At 44.5% G+C, this 16259-nt stretch overlaps 2 protein-coding genes across 2 annotated transcripts in view; both read left to right on the top strand.

The window, feature by feature from the left end:
• psmb4 (proteasome 20S subunit beta 4) overlaps positions 1-8525 on the top strand; it is a 10455-nt gene extending 1930 nt beyond the window's left edge. The window contains 8 exon segments of the mRNA XM_034130969.1: positions 2470-2596; positions 4317-4403; positions 5170-5274; positions 5276-5322; positions 6160-6241; positions 6471-6587; positions 6985-7073; positions 8397-8525. Of these exon segments, the coding sequence (XP_033986860.1) occupies positions 2470-2596; positions 4317-4403; positions 5170-5274; positions 5276-5322; positions 6160-6241; positions 6471-6587; positions 6985-7073; positions 8397-8409 (667 nt within the window). The 3' untranslated portion in view covers positions 8410-8525.
• A 1213-nt stretch (positions 8526-9738) lies between these two features.
• On the top strand, positions 9739-15814 carry rfx5 (regulatory factor X, 5). Its single transcript, XM_034130967.1, is given in 12 exon segments — positions 9739-9827; positions 10983-11062; positions 11064-11116; positions 11218-11251; positions 12112-12194; positions 12364-12486; positions 13197-13313; positions 13721-13799; positions 13923-14121; positions 14229-14308; positions 14380-14508; positions 14749-15814. Coding segments are annotated over 11 exon segments (1569 nt in total). The 5' UTR covers positions 9739-9827; positions 10983-11008; the 3' UTR covers positions 15367-15814.
• Positions 15815-16259: the final 445 nt, after the last annotated feature.

The raw sequence follows: 16259 nt of genomic DNA, 5'->3' as shown, positions 1-16259 counted from the left end.
GTCCTCACAACTCTTATTAATCCCGGTACCTGACAATTGTTTTTTTCCTACTCGGAACCGAGTTTTGCTTCCCAACCCTGCCACTGTGCTACACTTCCCGCCCCGCCCCCGTCTACGGTACAGAAAGCGGCGAGATGCATTTCCTGAATCGACAAGCAAACCGAACTACATTTCTAAACGAACAATGGCGGCACGGACAATTTGCGAATGAGTTCTGCCTTTTGTAAACTGAATTTATCAATAATTTGTCAATAAATGAGGGCTAAAAATGTCACTTGTCCACCGGACAAGTGAATTGAAAGATCTACTTGTCCGATAATGTAAATAACACGTCCCGGACGGTGGGACGTGTGCTTTTTCGCACACTGCAATACTGGTGAATGCTAATATAAAACATACATATTACAGGCAAGAAGATAGCAACAGGTTAAGGCAGTACACACACACACACACATAGAGACAAACAGACACACAAACAGAGGGTTGGTCCATTGTTGACAGCTGTTTCCTGACATGTTTTTAAAGTGGACCTATCATGCTATATTTAAATGATATATTGTAGGGCCATACCTATATAAGGTATATTTATACATTTCTGTTTTCAAAATACCAAACAGATCATGCATTTTAGCCATGCCTCATTTCGCTCTATTTGCTGTTCTCCAGCACTGTTTTTGCAGGGGGCTGATTCTGTGAGCTGCAGCTGACCACGCCCCCCTGCAGGAGAGGGGCCGCTCTGATCAAGTCAGAAGAGGGGGAAAAAATAGATCTCCGTCCTCCGTGTTTTTTATACTATTATATAGAGTCGTTATTCATTTGTTTTAAAGCTCAATAAATAACAAAAAGACCTTTGACCGGCACTTTTCTAATTTTGTCCGGAAGATTTAAACTTTAACGGACATCTTGACCGGCGAAAAAAAACCTAACTGAAACTCTGCCGCACGGTCCCCTCGTTCCTTGGAAGAGGCGAGAGGTGGGTGTTTGTCATCTGCTGGTGGACTAACCGGAGAATTACAGTGCTTGCCTCGACGGGAGGGATTGCATTGAATTAAAGCAGCGGGAGCAAACGCTTGCCTCGGGGAGGGAGAAAAGAAAGCCACAGCGGAGAATAAACAGAAGGGTAACCATGGCAACCATGCGCGGGAAGTCTTCTTCGCTGCTTTTGTGGCAGACTACAGCGCCACTTACAGGCCTGGCATATGTACTACAGCGTCTCCAGCGCTTTCGAGCGGCAATGGCCGGCTGTGGCCCAACCCCACATTCCCCTGATAGGTGGAGAGTTGGCCCAATAGCCGTAGCGCCACTTTACTGACGTCAGGACAGTGTTCAAATCTGGATCAGTTTTTATCAGATCCGTTGCAGCCCCTTTTTTAGAGATTTGGGTGTGGAGGAAAATAGAGAGGGTTGTGTTTTCTGACACTTGGTGAGTTCCCTGGAACACCGGGGACACATATTCATGTATACAAGACGTACAAAAGTGCATTTTGCATGATAGGTCCCCTTTAAATTAGGCGAGTGTTTGTTAGAGAAACTGTCTCTGGAGGGAACACAGGGATTTTAGCCTCTGCAGACCATTTACATGCACTGAACCCTATAGAACAAGCTACAGGAACTCCACAGAGCGCAGAATAGGGACCCTTTAACATATAAATTGCCAGTAAAACCTCCAGGAGGAAACGCAGATTAAAGCAGCACGTTGTTCTCAGACTCCACTAATGTGTTGCTCTGTAACCCATTGATTTAACCTCCTCTCTCCCCCGCAGGAAGACATTTCATGTACTTATCTAGCTTTGTGTTGTATCTGGGTAAATGATAACTCTTTACACGAAAGGCCACACTGCCAGAAATATAGTTATGGTGTTAAAACAGAAAGGTCTTCCCTTTTTGGATGTCTACATTTCTAGTAAACACATTTTCAGTTGTTTCAAATCATCAAATCCCCTGATGACGTATCCTGGAACTTCGGTCTGCTAATGTGGTGCTTTCGTACTGGAAGTTATGAGATATCAGTGCATCGTGATGAAGTAAACGTCCAGGAGGAAACACAGGGATTTACCTCTGCAGAACATTTACATGCACTAACACCTAAAGAACACTACAGGAGAGGGGACTCAACAGAAAGCAGAATAGGGAGTGTTTATTATGTACATTTACAGTTACCTCATATTTTCCGGTCATCAAAACCTCCCAGAGGAAACCCAGACTATAGCAGCATGTTGCTCTCTGACTCTATGAATGTTCTGCTCTGTAACCCATTGATTTAACCTCCTCTGTCCCCGGCAGACCATTGACATGCACTAACACCTATAGAACACACCACAGAAAGCAGAATAGGGACTCTTTAACATATACATTGCCAGTTAAACCTCCCAGAGGAAACCCAGACTATAGCAGCATGTTGCTCTCAGACTCTATGAATGTTCTCCTCTGTAACCCATTGATTTAACCTCCTCTCTCCCCCTCCTGCAGGAACCCGATGGTCACCGGTACCTCGGTGCTCGGGGTGAAGTTCACCGGCGGCGTCATCATCGCGGCGGACATGTTGGGATCGTACGGGTCTCTCGCTCGCTTCAGGAACGTCTCGCGCCTCATGAAGGTAACAAGAAAACACTATTAATCCCAATTATATAACGCCTCTACGCTTCCATGCTCGACAAATGACTGCTTCTTGCACATTGTTGCACAGCCCTCCACTTTAAAATGTAATACACTGTAGTTTGCCATATTATAATAATAATAATAATATATTACATTTGTATTAGGGATGTCCCGATCAACTTTTTTTGCTCCCGATCCAATTCCGATCATTTGATTTTGACAATCTGCCGATACCGATTTTTCCCGATCCGATCTTTATGCAATGCATTAGAGAAAAAAAAAGGAGAAAAGCATTCAAGTTGTCCCTTAAACCTCACGTTCTCCACCACAGATAACGGCTGGTCATCCAACGCGATGAATTCAGCTATCTTGGCTGTTGTTTTTTTGGCCTTTTCACTGTTCTGGGGCAGTTTCTCTTTCCTTTTAAAAGTCTCTGAAAGTGTTGGTTGTTTCAGTGCCTTTACCTGAGTGGCCGCTGTGTACTCGTCGTGTTGTTGGTGGTGTTCGTATTAGATTGGTCGTGTTGAACGTAGCTCTGTTCTTTCCACCACGCGGAACCTCCGCCTTGCAAACATTGCATCTGGCTGTTACACTGCCTTCGCTTTCAATTTTATAATACTTCCAAACTCCTGACATTTTCTCTGTCCCGACTCCCGAGTCACCAGCTGAACGTAGCCTCTTGTTAGCTTACTGCTACTATTAGACACTGCGCCCACTCTGTTGCCAGATTTGAGAGAAATAAGCAACCAGGTCTATGAAAACAAGCCCAAAAGAAGCAACACATGCATGATGTGTAATTTTAAACCAAAACTAAGGCCTCAGGATGACTTTAAGACGTGAACATGGTCATTTTTGTTTTGTAACATTAAATAAAATAATAAAAATATTTTATTAGAAAAGAAGAAAAAAATTCCCAATCCCCGATTTTTTTCTCCCGATTCGATCTTTTGAAAATCACGTGATCGGCTTCCGATCCCCGATCACGTGATCGGATCGGGACATCTCTAATTGTATAGCGCCTTTTCAAGGGACCCAAGGACGCTTTACATGCTGCTGAACAAACAAGAAGGGCAAATAATAAAGTTAAAAGTTAAAATAAATAGCAGTAGGAGTGAAAGCAGGGGCTGTGATGGAGTTGGGGGGTCAAGGTCATGGTGAACAGGTGAGTTTTTTAATTGAAGACCTTGACAATGTCCATACTCATTGTCATAAGGGTAGCGATGCTAATGTAAACACAGACCATATTACGTCCAAAAACAGTCGGGCATTGTTTCTAATAGCAACGTTTCTGATTGGGCCGTGGGTCCACATTTAAAATATTACGTCATATCGGACGCAAATCTGGATCAGGCCTCCGTTTGTTCCCCCGTTTTTAGAGATTTGGGTACGGGGAGGAAAAGAGGAGAGGGTTTTATGTTCTGACGCTGCGTGAGTTCCCTGACACACCGGGGACACATCGGGGACACATGGTGATTTAGAAAGACATCACAAAGTGCATTTTGCATGATAGGTCCCCTTTAACATCAAATAAGATTTAATTAATTAATCCCAATCTGGGACATGTTTAGTTGCAGCAGCATAAAACAGAACAAGGCATTGCTCATAAGAACACATGAAAGAGTAGAAATAAAGAATTCTAAAATATAAACATCTCAAATCAGAAACAGAACTTGTTGTTCGCTCCAGGTCGATGGTGTTTATCTCTTTGTTGTTTCCAGGTGAACGATAACACCATCCTCGGAGCGTCTGGAGATTACGCCGACTACCAGCACCTGAAGCACATCATCGAGCAGATGGTGTTGTGAGTACCACAGCAGAAGAGCCTCCTCCCATCTGCTCTGTGCTCCGATGGATTTCAATTATGCATTTAAACAAAGAAACTCAAAGACGCTTCACGGAGTAAAAAAACATACTAAGAACGACCAATTTATGACACAACATTAATACAGATCAAACGCCGTTCTGAAGAGGTGATATCCTTTCAGTTATTATAATAAGTCAACTTTACTGTCAATCTTCAGTTTGTGTGCGCAGACAGAGAGAAATACCGTTTCCCACAATCCAGAGGAATACAAAATATAAAATATACAGACAAAAAAAATCAGCAGACACATTTATACATGTGCACACATTAAGACATAACTAAAGGCACAACAATCAATAAATACAAAAGTGTGTGTGTGTGTGTGTGTGTGTGTGTGTAAAACTGTTCTTTAGTTGTGAGATGGTGCAAGAGAATGTTGTGAAAGTATATAGAAATAGTGCAAGTAGAGTCTATAAACAAGTAAATGGAATATAGATAGATAAATTGCCAGATGGATGTTTAGCAGTCTTATGGCCTGTGGGATGAAACTGTCTCCGAGTCTGCTGTCACATGTTTTTAAATGATGGGAGTGTGTGAGAGAAACTCCTGCTGGGCTCCTCAGTCTCTCATCATGCGCTCAGCAGCTACAGGGAGACATGGAGATGAGAAACTGAAGTCCTCCTCCAGCAGAGCAACATGAATATATATATATAGGACATAGAACAGATAAGACAGATGTGATTTACGGTCTCCGTGTGTTTCCTCAGCATCGCGAGGAGCTCCTGGGCGACGGCCACAGCTACAGCCCTAAGCCGTTCCACTCCTGGCTGTACGAGGCGTCATGGTCCAACCGGCGCAGCCGCAAGATGAACCCCTCTGTGGAACACCGTGGTGATCGGAGGCTTCTACAACGGGGAGAGGTGGGCTTTAACATACAGTCACACGTGCATCAACACTCCCCTCCCTCAACATCCAACATTCAGGGGAACCTCTCCGATTGAAATGAAACGGGAGTAAATACACATCAGATAACGTAAAGGATGTGAACGATAATCACTAAATCAATATTGAAAGAATAACTTGTTTCTATGTTTACAGATAGTTATTAGCGATATTCATCAATTCCACTTGATCGCTCTCAAGGAAGTGCACGAGCGTGTCCCATAGTTCCTTGAATTGGGAGAGGTGTGTTTTCTCTCATATCAAGTGTTAGTCTACAGATTTAAAGGTCTCCCATTATACTATTTTTAAGCAGGGTCTCCCACACAGACGGGCCGCCCAGGTATATTAACGTCTGCCAAAGTATATTTCGCTCTGCTATCGCGTGAAGGGTCTGCTTTATGCACTCCGCAGTAACCCCGCTGCGAGGCTCCGGCGAACAGTTCAGTTCAGTTCCCCCCCCTGTTGACGAGCGTGCTCCACTAGCCCCCCCCCCCCCCCACGCATTCTCCGCTACCACCACAAGTATATTTCAGATCTGTGGGGAAACACTGTTAAGGCATATATTATAGGGAACAGATATATAAAAAACATGTTGCTCAAAATACCAAAAACATCTCATTGAGGAGAATTCTCTCATCAGAAACTCAGCTAAACGCTGCCGTGTTTAAACGCCATATCATATTACAAACCACATCAAGGATTATTTCTGAAACGGTAAGATAAGTACTTTATTGATCCCACTGTGGGAAATGTTTGCGTTGCATCAGCATAAAAACATCTTATTGTCGTTCTAAACATTGTGTGCGTGTGTGTAGTTTCCTAGGATACGTGGATAAACTGGGCGTGGCTTACCAGGCGCCCACAGTGGCCACCGGGTTCGGAGCGTACCTGGCTCAGGTGAGTCCTGCAGATCCTATTCTTACTGTAATACAGAGGTTTGATGAACATTTAAAGGGACAGTTTGGGTGTTTAACCTGTGTGTGTGTGTCTCTGTCTGTGTGTGTGTCTCTGTCTGTGTGTGTCTCTGTGTGTGTGTGTGTCTCGGTCTATGTGTGTGTGTGTCTCTGTCTGTCTGTGTGTGTGTCTCTGTCTGTGTGTGTGTGTGTCTCTCTGTGTGTGTGTGTAGCCTCTGATGAGGGAGGTGGTGGAGAACAAGGCAGAGATCAGTAAGCAGGAGGCGAGGGAGCTGGTTGAACGCTGCCTCAAAGTTCTGTACTACAGAGACGCTCGCTCCTACAACCGGGTGAGTGCCATTCTTCTCAAAACTTCAGATTCTTTTTGTCAAAATGTTAGTTTTTTGCAAAAGTTCGAAAGACAAATTATCGCAATTCAGATTGTTCGTTTTTCCTTCTAAAATGTCAACATTCATATCGGTTCAGGATTTTTTTTTTTTCAATTTCTTTGTATTTTCAAAAATCTCAAGTATTTTGTTTTTTCTAAAATCTCAAAATTCAGATTTTTTTTTTCTCCAAAAAATTCGACTTCAAATTGAGACATTTTCTAAAAAGGTCTCGGGTATCAAATCCGATCTCTTTCTGAGATTTTAGTAAATTTACAAGAAAATAAACCAAATTATGTCGAGCTCTGTTCCATGTTGTTCTACCTCTCGAGAGTTTAACTTGTGATGTTTTATCTCTCAGCATGAGATTGCCATCGTGACGGAGGAAGGCGTGGAGATCATCGGGCCGCTGTCCTCAGAGACTAACTGGGACATCGCTCACATGGTCAGGTACGAGACAGAGAGACATAGAGAGGAACCTTTATTGATACGTCCACAGGTGTGGGGTTCAAACGGGTCAGTTACATTCAGAGCTAATTAAGAAGTTCTGTTTTAATATTATAAACCGGTCCGAGGCGCTGTGAACATTTCTTATTCTCTGATCAGACTCATTACAGCCATGTGGTCAAATTAACCATTTAGCTTTATTCTCAATCATTAAATTAGGATATTTGATCAAATATTGATCTCTAAGATATTATTATTCGTGTTGTTTTTTTTTTTAACGGACATGAACTAGTTTTCTTTGGGTTATTAACCGTCTGAAACCACTGCATATTATCAGCTTTAGTTTCTGCCCTACTTTCTCTAAACGAAAATATGTCTTGAGAAATGTTTCCGTGGTGATAAGAATAAAACAGAATGCATTATTTTAATACATTCTTAAATAGAACAATCAGTGAAGTGCATATTGAATATATTAAATTTACTGTAAGCAGCAGGAGGATTTAACCTCTCTGTTGTCGGAACATGATGCAAAATGATTACAGTTTTATTTTAATATTATGTAAAATGATCTTCACTTTGCCCAAAAATATTATTTAAACAATTAAAAAAAGATATAGAAATGAAGTTAAGATGGACCTTTATTTATCGCTGTGGGGAAATTCAGGAGTTAAAGCAGTGAGTGAGTGAGAGACTCTGACTTAAAATATATACCAGGGTATACTATATATTACTAATTCAGGGTATATGCAGGAATCCTGAAGTCACATGTAAGACCTTTTAAGATCCTTTCCATACATTTTAAGACCTCATCGCCACTCTGAGTTTTAACCGGTTACCTTGGCGACACACTTTACCTCACATTTACTATATACAGTATTGATTGTCCTTTCTCCTTATCTTCCAACCATTTGGACGCAAACTTGCATTTCCCCATAACGATGTTGTTTAACAACCGGCGTAAACGGACCTTCGCGCGCTATCAAGCAGTGAGCGTGCGATGTCCTGTTCAGATGACGTCAAATCCAACGGGATGCCATAAATAAACTACACAGAATCACACTACACACCTACGCAATGATTACATTCAGGCAGACTGTAGAATACAACCTCTTTGGACAATTTATATACTTATTTAAAACAAGCTACAAAATGTATATATACAGTCCAGCATCTTCCTCGTCCTCACTAACAGTTTAACTTTATTCAATATAACTTCCCCCAGCCTCCTTGATATCTTTAGTAGTTGTAGGAATCCCTGCTGATGAGAAATGATCCTGATGTTTTGAGATCATTTAAATATAATGCTGTGTTTCTGTTTCTCTGCAGCGGTTTTGAATGAAGACGAGCTGCATCAAGAACAACTTCTGCAACTTATCTTCCCCAGTTTAGTGTTTTCTCCTGTTCGTGGTAGCTTTTGTATAATGGAAAATAAATGTAATAAATCAAAAAAATCTGTGTTTTTTTATTTATATGTGTGGTACAGATTAATGTGGACGAACCGTAAATCACACTATACTATTAATAACCTACAGAAACACCCTGTGGTTTAATGTCAAGATGTTTACCTGTTAATGCTAATCACAGTTTTATCATGTGGATCCAGCAGTGGCTCAGTCAGTAGGGGCTTGGACTGGGAGCCGTAGGGTCGCCGGTTCAAGTCCCCGAACAGACCTAAATATGGAGTGTGGCCTGCTACTTGGAGAGGTCCCAATTCACTTCCTGCCCTGCCCTGGTGCCCTTGAGCAAGGCACCGGACAACCCCCTTCCCCCCTCACTCCCATTGCTCCCCGGGCGCTGTACAATAGCTGCCCACTGCTCCTGGCACTAAACTCCTGCCGCTAAACTCCTGGCGCTAGACTCCTGGCGCTAGGCTCCTGGCGCTAGGCTCCTGGTGCTAGACTCCTGGTGCTAGACTCCTGGTGCTAGACTCCTAGTGCTAGACTCCTAGACTCCTACTACTAGACTCCTGGTGCTAGACTCCTGGTACTAGACTCCTAGACTCCTGGTACTAGACTCCTGGTACTAGACTCCTGGTGCTAGACTCCTACTACTAGACTCCTGGCGCTAGACTCCTGGTACTTGACTCCTGGTTCTAGGATGAGTTAAATGCAAAGAACAAATGTCACTGTGTGCTCGGGGCTCTGCATGTATGACCATTAAAGAGGGTTTCATCCCTCCCATTCTATCTATTCTATTTAGTTAAAATCAACAAAGCGTTCTCTTGTTTTCCCGCAGAGCATATCCTAGATGCCCCTGATGGAGAGGATATGTGATATATGAATACACTTCAGAGCTGTATAATACATTTAATTTAGCTTTTAAAGAGACTTATAAGTGCATTCAAATCAATATACATAGTTTATTTAAGAACACACTCACACAGTTATTCTGTTATAGTCTCTGGACAGTATATGTTATTAAACATACAGATGAGTTTAAACCTTATTCATAAAAATCTTCATCTGAAGTCATTTGCTCGCACAGCCTAAAAAGGCGGCTGTTGCTATGCAGATTCAGCGAGATAAAGTCATCTGTTTTGTAACTGGGCAGACCAGGTAATGGCTTCCAATCACAATAATCCATGTCAGAGAAATAATTCTGCTCGACCAATGAGATCCCACTCGCTTCTGGTATCCGGGTAGGTTAGAGACAGCCGACCAATGGGAATAGACGTTGGCTTTGTAGTCAGGCAGACATAACAAAGTCGTCCAATCACAAAAAAATCTGAAAGGGGATTTTTGCTGTATCTTGACTCAGGTACTTTCTTTTTCTTTTTAAAATAAATTCTAAAGGGGGACTCACCTAACAGGCACTACGTTAGAAACAGAATAAATTCCCCGTTATCAGGCTTTATTTTGAATTTACAAACGGCGTGAGAAATCATGTTTAACGGGTGTTTCAGTGCCTGCTAGCTAATGCTATCTGATAGCAAGCGGCTAGGCTAGTTAGCCGGTTAGCAGCTAGGAACGCGGCTAATATTTGCCAAAGATAAATCGGCGTTAAAATAATGTATTCTGGTTTGAAACGGTTGTTGACAGTGTGTGTTCTTAATCCAGCTAACGTGTTGAAATGTCGCCGCGTCGGGAGGGTTGTCTGCTAGCCTGTTAGCGTAGCAGTAACATGTTGAGGGTGTGTGTGTGAGAGCCGTGTGTGTGTTTGCGTCTGGTGTTGAAGCCCATATTTTGAATGTCCGTAGCGGCCAAACGGTGGTACTACAGCTTCCGTAACGTCATTTTGGCCCACAAATACTCTTCCTCGTTGACTTACATTGGGAAAGAGACGTCTGTAAATCAGCGGATAATTTGTTTTCAGCTAAATAAACTACCCTACAAGAACTATTTTGTATTCCTTATTTAAATCATCGGGGTGTAAAAGTTGTAAAATGCGCTAAAATAGTTATTTCCCCTCTCCGTTCATCTGATTGACAGGGAGCGGGAGATCCGAGACTGGGATTAAGGGAAACTCCACTGCGCATGCTCAGTGGGCCCACATTGAATCTACAGTTGCTCTATTTTGGGCTTCATGCGCCAATGAGCATCTCTCATAGGAATGAACGGAGCCCCGCCTCTCTCTTAATACAGTGTGTGCGCGTGCGTGTGCGTGGTGATAGTAAATGGCATCACATGACCACCGGCTCTCTGTAAACACTGCAGTGAGACATGACTTTGGGATTATTTACAACCTGAGATTCAAATGAAATGGCTACTTGTGGGTTATCTGTCGCCACTTTTATAGTATTTTTCAGACTCTCTAAATATGCACTTTTACTTAATAACACACATTTGTATTTGTGAAAAGTTGGAAAATTCAATTAAAAAGTGGCGACAGATAAAGTGTTTTGTCCTCAGATGGTGTACTTTAAAGAGTGTTTTGTCCTCAGATGGTGTACTTTAAAGAGTGTTTTGTCCTCAGATGGTGTTTCTCAGCGCTAGTTGAGGATGTCGGAGGACCAGCGGCAGGTCGAGGCCTCTCAGGGGGGGGGGGGCGGGTGTGGAGGGCGACACGGAGCCCAGCATGCTGCTGCAGAAACTCAAGAGCAACATCTCGTAAGATATCACACCTCATTATCATCTTTATACAGTCCTGTTTGAATATCAACCAATCAGCAGAGGCCTGTCTCCAACCGCTGTGTGTTTCTGTGTTGCAGCAAAGATGTTCAGACCAAAGTGGATCAGATCCTGGTGAGTGTGTTCACATCGTGTTTACATCTGAGGCCTGTACTCTGAATCCAGTCCAACATACCCTGATATCTCTGAGTTATCTTACCTAACCCAAAACAAACGCGCTCTCGCTAAGCGGTCCTACGACGCTGGTTATCAACTCGGTAACTCAAGCCAGGGTTTCTCTGTCCGGCTGAGTGCGCGAGTTGACTCGAGTGTTTCGTCAACTTAATGTGTTGCTTGAAATAATACTTCTGCATACAGTATGTGACACTGAGTGTTGCACGGCCAGATACGGCTCAGCTGACTCAGATAAGGAAATATATGATACATTATGATGTGATATGATATGAATGATAATGGGACACATCGACGTCTGCACTCACAGTGCCGCGGACTGTACTTAATGTTACTCTGATCCGGTTACTTATGTTGTGGCAGATATAAGTAAGCTTTCTTAACGCTAATGTTATAATAGTCAGATTGCTCTGAAGATGGGAGGGGATATTCTATTAATGTTCACATTCACACAATCGGTGATTTTTGCCGGCCGTCTTTCCTGCAACGGCAGTTTAAATTTCCTTTCTCCTGTAATATGACTTGATAGCTTTAAACTCCGCACACTGAGCCCTGATTGGTCAGCAGGCAGTGCTTTCACTGAGTTGATCTCTTATCCTACAACCTAACCTGCTCCGGAGCAGTGTGTGTGAGAGGAAGTGTGTGTGCAGGTGAGAGGAAGCGTGTGTAGGTGAGAGGAAGTGTGTGTGTAGGTGAGAGGAAGTGTGTGTAGGTGAGAGGAAGTGTGTGTGTAGGTGAGAGGAAGTGTGTGTAGGTGAGAGGAAGTGTGTGTGTGATTGTATTCTTATTTTCTGCTTTAACAGCAAGATGTTCAGCGTTTCTCCGACAACGAAAAGCTGTACCTTTACCTCCAGCTGCCCTCGGGACCCAGCACCGGGGACAAGAGGTACATTACATTTAGGTATTTTAGGTATTTTAGGTATTTTATTTATTTTATTTATTTTATTTATTTTATTTTATTTATTTATTTATTTTATTTATTTTATATAATTGAATTGTATTATTTAATGTATGTGTGTAATGATGTATACCTGTGTGTTTACCTGTGTGTTCAGTGTGGGGGACTGCTGCTCCTTCAACACAGCTGATCAGCTGCACACCTGCAACTGGATCAGGAGTCACCTGGAGGAGCATTCAGACACATGCTTACCCAAACAAGACGTCTACGAGACATACAGGTGAGCACTCACACACACACACACACACACACACACACACACACACACACACACACACACACACACACACACACACACACACACAGACAAACACACACACATACAGACACACACACTCACAGACAAGACAGACACTCACAAACACGCACACACACACTCTCACAGACCCACACACACACACACACACACACACTAACTCTCACTCACACACACACACACACACTCTCACAGACACACACACAGACAGACACACACACACACTAACTCTCACTCACACAGACACACACTAACTCTCACTCACATACACACACTCTCACACACACTAACTCTCACTCACATACACACACTCTCACACACACTAACTCACACTCACACAAAAACACACACACACACACTAACTCTCACTCACACACACACACTAACTCACACTCACACAAAAACACACACATACTAACTCTCACTCACACACACACACTCACAGACAAACAGACAGACACACACACACACACTAACTCTCACTCACACAGACACACACACACACTCACACACACTAACTCTCACTCACACACACACACACACTAACTCTCACTCACACACACACACACACACACACACACACTAACTCTCACTCACACACACACACTCTCACAGACACACTCACACACAAACACACACACGCACTGACACTCACTTCTTGTCTGTGTCCACAGGAGATATTGTGAGATTCTTCAACATCGCCCTCTCAGCGCCGCTAACTTCGGGAAGATAATTCGAGACATTTTCCCCAACATCAAGGCTCGCAGGCTGGGAGGCAGAGGGCAGTCCAAATATCCTTTCAGCCGCAAGGCTTCATGGGAGATGTAGTTTGTATTCTCAGTAGCTTAGCTTCTTCCTCTGATAACTTCAGATCCAGACGTGCAGAAAGGTTTAACTCAAGGTCAATCAACTAATAAATATCCTTCTCTCAAACACAAGCAGACACGCAGATTTACATTTTGAGAATTTGAGAAAAAAGTCAGGATTTTGAGAAAAAAGTGAGAATTTTGAAAGAAAAGTCTGACTTTTGGCTGAAACACACTCAAACATCGTCTGCTCTCTAAAGCAAACAGACCTTGTGAACAAATCGATTGGTTGAACGTTGAGAGGTTTATTCATCTGGTCGAGCGAGGGGCCAAACCTTTGTTGTTCTTGTTTAATGAAGTTACCTGTTGTCTCTTTAACCTGCCGCTCGTACGTACTGCTACAGCGGCATCAGGAGGAAGACTGTGCTCAACATGCCTCTGCTGCCCAACCTGGACCTGAAGAACGACCCGGTACACACACACACACACACACACATACATCCTTTGTGCCTGTAGCCATCAGGCTGCACAACAAGGGGTCAACAATGTGATGTAACATGAAGTTAAACTGATGAACTCTCTGTGTTTCTGCAGGCGGAGCTGACAGAGTTGGTGCAGACGTATAAACAGGAAGTGACGGAGGCGGCGTGCGAGCTGATCTGTGATTGGGCGCAGAAGATCCTGAAGCGCTCGTTCGACACGGTGGTGGAAATCGCCCGATATCTGATCCAGGAGCACATCGTGAACCCTCGCTGCAGCCAGGCTGAGCTGGTGACCTCCGCTGCACTCGCAGGTGTGTGTGTGTGTGTTTTAGTTGTGAGATGGTGCAAGAGAATGTTGTGAAAGTATATAGAAATAGTGCAAGTAGATGTGTGATGACTGACAGCTGTCTCTCTGCAGGAGGTCCAGCCAAATCCCACAAAGTCATCAAGAAGACGGTGATTTCTAAAGCAGACAGCGAAGGAGCAGCTGATCACAAGGTGAGCTCACCTGATACCTGCTATTCATCACTTCCTGTCGCTGCTGCTAATCACTTCCTGTCTGTCTGCAGAAGGACTTCGGGGACTCTTCTTCCTCGTCTTCTTCACTGAGGCCTGGAGACAAATCAGCTGCAGCAGTGAAGCCTCTGGACGCTCCTCTTCCTCCTTCATCCTCCTCTTCCTCGTCTCTGCGGCCTGCGGTACGTCTACACGTCATGACGTCATGTCTTACATCAACGTTTCTCTCTGATGCTGTTATGTTCCATGTTTGTTTCTCATGTATTGTGTCCTGACACATGGAGCTGCTGTGATGATGTGTCCTGACACATCATCACAGCAGCTCCATGTGTCACAAATATTTATCTGACCAATAAAGGATTATCGTATTTATTAACAACAACAACAACAACAACAACAACGACACTGATGATGTGTTTCAGGTGGAGGCCTTCATGAAGCAGTTACCCAGAATCCTCCCTCGCTCTTCCCTCCCCGATAAGACTCACCTGTCTGTTAGCTCCTCCCCTTCTCTGTTAGCTCCTCCCCCCTCGCTGGCTCCCAAAGACCCCCCAGGTATGGGAGGAGCTTCGGCCCCCGGAGGTCAGGTGAAGGTCATCTCCATGGGGGGCGGGGCTCTTCCAGTGATGATCCTCCCACAGAGCGTCCTGACCTCCGCCCCCCCGCCCCCCCCTCAGCTCTCAGCCCCCACCTCGGTGCTACAGAAGCCCCGGGGTCAAGGGTCAGGGCTCACCAAACGCCCCCCCTCTGACCCCTTCCCCGCCCCCCTCCCTCTGAAAAGAAAGCGAGGACGACCCAGGAAACCGCGCCCAGAAGAAGCCCCGCCCCCTCTTCCTCCGGCTGTTCTCTCACCCAAACCCCCTCCCCCCTCTCACATGCCAATCATCACCTCGGTAACGGGGGGGGTCATCCAGCTGTTGCAGAGCGCTCCCCCCCCCCATTGGGAGATTCAGGGGGTCATTCAGAAAGCCCCGAGACCAGGAAACAACATGTTGGCTGTTCCATCAGCTGTGCTGCCCCCCCCCCACGCTGCACGATGATGACCAGGTGGAGATCACCCTCACCCCCGTGGAGCTGCACCTGGACACGCCCACTTCCTATTCGTCCGCTCCCACTTCCTGTTCCTCCCTCACGGTGATGAAGAGGAGGGAGGAAGAGGAGGGGGGGGAGGGGGGCTCTAAGAGACAATAATGGTGCTTTTCCACTGCAGCGCGGTTTAAGCGTGGAGACGCAGCATAAAGTGAGCCTGGCCTACCAAGGCCTAACGAGGCCTAACGAGGCCTACCAAGGCCCTGAAGTGGAAAGGCGCCATAACTCTCTTCTATCAGCTGTTTAACCTCACCTGGAACATTAAGCCCCGCCCCTCTTTTGGCCTCTTTCCTCTTCCTGGTGTGTGTGTGTGTGTGTGTGTGTGTGTGTGTGTGTGTGTGTGTGTGTGTGTGTGTGTGTGTGTGTGTGTGTGTGTGTGTGTGTGTGTGTGTGTGTGTGTGTGTGTGTGTGTGTGTGTGTGTGTGTGTGTGTGTGTGTGTGTGTGTGTGTGTGTGTGTGTGTGTGTGTGTGTGTGTGTGTGTGTGTGTGTGTGTGTGTGTGTGTGTGTGTTTGTTAAGAGGAGTAAATCCTGTAATTTGTTTATCATCATTTTCCCACAAAGTTAAAACTGGAGAACATTTATTTAAACATCACAGAATAACAGAATGAGTCGTGTTTACGTGATAACCCCTTAGCGACAGCAGCTCGGCCCGACGGGGTGTAATGTTTCCCCCGACTGACATTAGCTCTCATTAGCCCCACGTGCCCAGCAGAGATACACATTGCAGTTTATTATTCATTATTATAGTTACAAGTTGTTAATGTGGCCTGAAGAGAGTCAGCATGCAGTAATACTGAGGGAAGAGGGCTAGCCTCTGTAGCACTAGCCTAGCCTAAAACTAGT

Source organism: Trematomus bernacchii, unplaced genomic scaffold, assembly GCF_902827165.1.
Source record: "Trematomus bernacchii unplaced genomic scaffold, fTreBer1.1, whole genome shotgun sequence".
In the NCBI taxonomy this organism is placed as follows: Eukaryota; Metazoa; Chordata; class Actinopteri; order Perciformes; family Nototheniidae; genus Trematomus; species Trematomus bernacchii.
This window is presented reverse-complemented; position numbering and strand designations above follow the sequence as displayed.